The 2,263-nt window shown below is 45.0% G+C and overlaps 1 protein-coding gene across 1 annotated transcript in view; it reads left to right on the top strand.

Annotated features, from left to right (window-relative positions):
• The window catches only part of PAK2 (p21 protein (Cdc42/Rac)-activated kinase 2), a 49,949-nt gene that overhangs the window by 22,962 nt on the left and 24,724 nt on the right, over positions 1–2,263 (top strand). Inside the window, 1 exon segment of the mRNA XM_011978694.1 lies at positions 1,270–1,508. Within this exon segment, the coding sequence (XP_011834084.1) occupies positions 1,270–1,508 (239 nt within the window).

The following is a 2,263-nucleotide window of genomic DNA, read 5'->3' as shown; positions in this document are numbered from 1 at the left end:
GACCTAGGCTGTGTGTGTGCGTGTGTTTTAAAAAACAAGAGTCTGTATTTGACTTTCAGTGATTGCTTTTAGAAAGCCCTCGAGTTTAAAACCATTTAGTGTGGGGAAATTTAACCGAGAGATCTGTACCCAAAGACCACTCACCAAAAACTAGTTTTCTGAAGATTGAAATGTGATGTGTCTTTAAAAGTTAACGCACTCAAGGCCGGGCGCGGTGGCTCACGCCTGTAATCCCAGCACTTTGGGAGGCCGAGGCGGGTGGATCACGAGATCAGGAGATCAGGACCATCCTGGCTAACACGGTGAAACCCCATCTCTACTAAAAATGCAAAAAATTAGCCGGGCGTGGGCGGGTGCCTGTAGTCCCAGCTGCTGGGGAGGCTGAGGCAGGAGAATGGTGTGAACCCGGGAGGCGGAGCTTGCAGTGAGCCGAGATCACGCCATTGCATTCCAGCCTGGGCGACTGAGCGAGACCCTGTCTCCAAAAAAATAAATAAATAAATAACGCACTCACCTCACTGGGCTTTTTTCTTTCTATAGTACGCTTTTCCAGAGGGTTCATCTATTTCCCAAGCTTTCTCTGTTTATCTCAATGTAGATGGCTGCTAAATCTATTACAGCTTTCCTCTTACCCAGATGATGTGTTTTAATCTCCCATTTTACACTCCTCTCAGCGCCTTCATGTCATTCAAAAGGCAGTTGAGAGTGAAATTCCTAACCAGGTAAGTGAGACTAAAAATGATGGCCTTAAATGGAGCCCGGAAGAGAGGAGTGACTGCAGTTACCGTTCTGCTCCCTGCACCGATGCAAGTGGAGTGTGGGGAAGGTGCTGTGCCAGGGAATGGGCTGTGCTCGTGGCACAGTGGGCAGGCAGAGCTCCGGGGACGGCCTCTGGATGCCGAGCTGACAGCAGAGGACTCTGTTTTCTTTAGCCTTTAAACCTGGCTATTTGAAATGGGTGGTAGGCATTATAATTGTGTAAAACCTTTTGTGGGAATTAATAATCTTTCAACGTCAAGGTTTCCATTCTTTTGCATTTTACTTACATCTGTAGTAAAAACAGGATTTTTAAACTGTGCTTTTTGATACATTGTTGTACCATTTTAGACCCGGTCACACTTAAATTTCATTCATGGACTTGCTGTTTTACTAGACAGCTTTTCAAATATATACATGCTATGCCAAAGAAAAATGTTTCATATTTTTTATTCTTAGTTACACATCTTTTATATCTGAAAATAGTGTTCTCATTATTTAGAACAATGGAAGAGACAACTTAGTTCAGGTTAAAAATCAAAGAACTGAATTAGTGTGCCAGCAAGAATATCTGAAAACATGATTCCTCAGACCTTAGTAATGAACTGTTTCTCCACAGATTTACACACGGTCTGTAATTGACCCCGTTCCTGCACCAGTTGGTGATTCAAGTGTTGATGGTGGTGCCAAGTCTTCAGACAAACAGAAAAAGAAGACTAAAATGACAGATGAAGAGATTATGGAGAAATTAAGTATGTTACCTACATTTTATATCATTGTTAAATTGTTAACAGCTCTTAAAACATTTGGCCTAGACAGATTTTAACTTACACCTTACATTATGGCTTAAAGTATAAAGAATATATTGTTTTCTTATAGCAACGGTAACTTCAATTACAATCTAGAGATGTCGCCGGGCATGGTGGCTCACCCCTAAATCCCAGCACTTTGGGAGGCCGAGGTGGGCAGATCACCAGAGGTCAGGAGTTCAAGACCAGCCTGGCCAACATGGTGAAACCCCATCTCTACTAAAAATACAAAAATTAGCTGGATGTGCTGGCATGTGCCTGTAATCCCAGCTACTTGGAGGCTAAGACAAGAGAATCACTTGAACCCAGGAGGTGGAGGTTGCATTGAGTCAAGATTGCGTCACTGGGCCGGGCGCAGTGGCTCACGCCTGTAATCCCAGCACTTTGGGAGGCCGAGGCGGGCGGATCACAAGGTCAAGAGATTGAAACCATCCTGGCCAAAATGGTGAAACCCTGTCTCTACTAAAAACACAAAAATCAGCTGGTGTGGTGGCACGTGCCTGTCGTACCAGCTGCTTGGGAGGCTGAGGCGAGAGAATTGTTTGAACCCGGGAGGCGGAGGTTGCAGTGAGCTGAAATCATGCCACTGCACTCCATCCTGGCAACAGAGTGAGACTCCATCTCAAAAAAAAAAGCTAACTGACCATGCACTGTGGCTCACGCCTGTAATCCCAGCCCTCTGGGAGACCAAGGTGGGC

This window comes from Mandrillus leucophaeus, unplaced genomic scaffold, assembly GCF_000951045.1.
Source record: "Mandrillus leucophaeus isolate KB7577 unplaced genomic scaffold, Mleu.le_1.0 Scaffold199, whole genome shotgun sequence".
NCBI lineage: Eukaryota > Metazoa > Chordata > Mammalia > Primates > Cercopithecidae > Mandrillus > Mandrillus leucophaeus.
The sequence above is the reverse complement of the archived record's forward strand: the minus strand, read 5'-3'. Positions and strand labels throughout refer to the sequence as shown.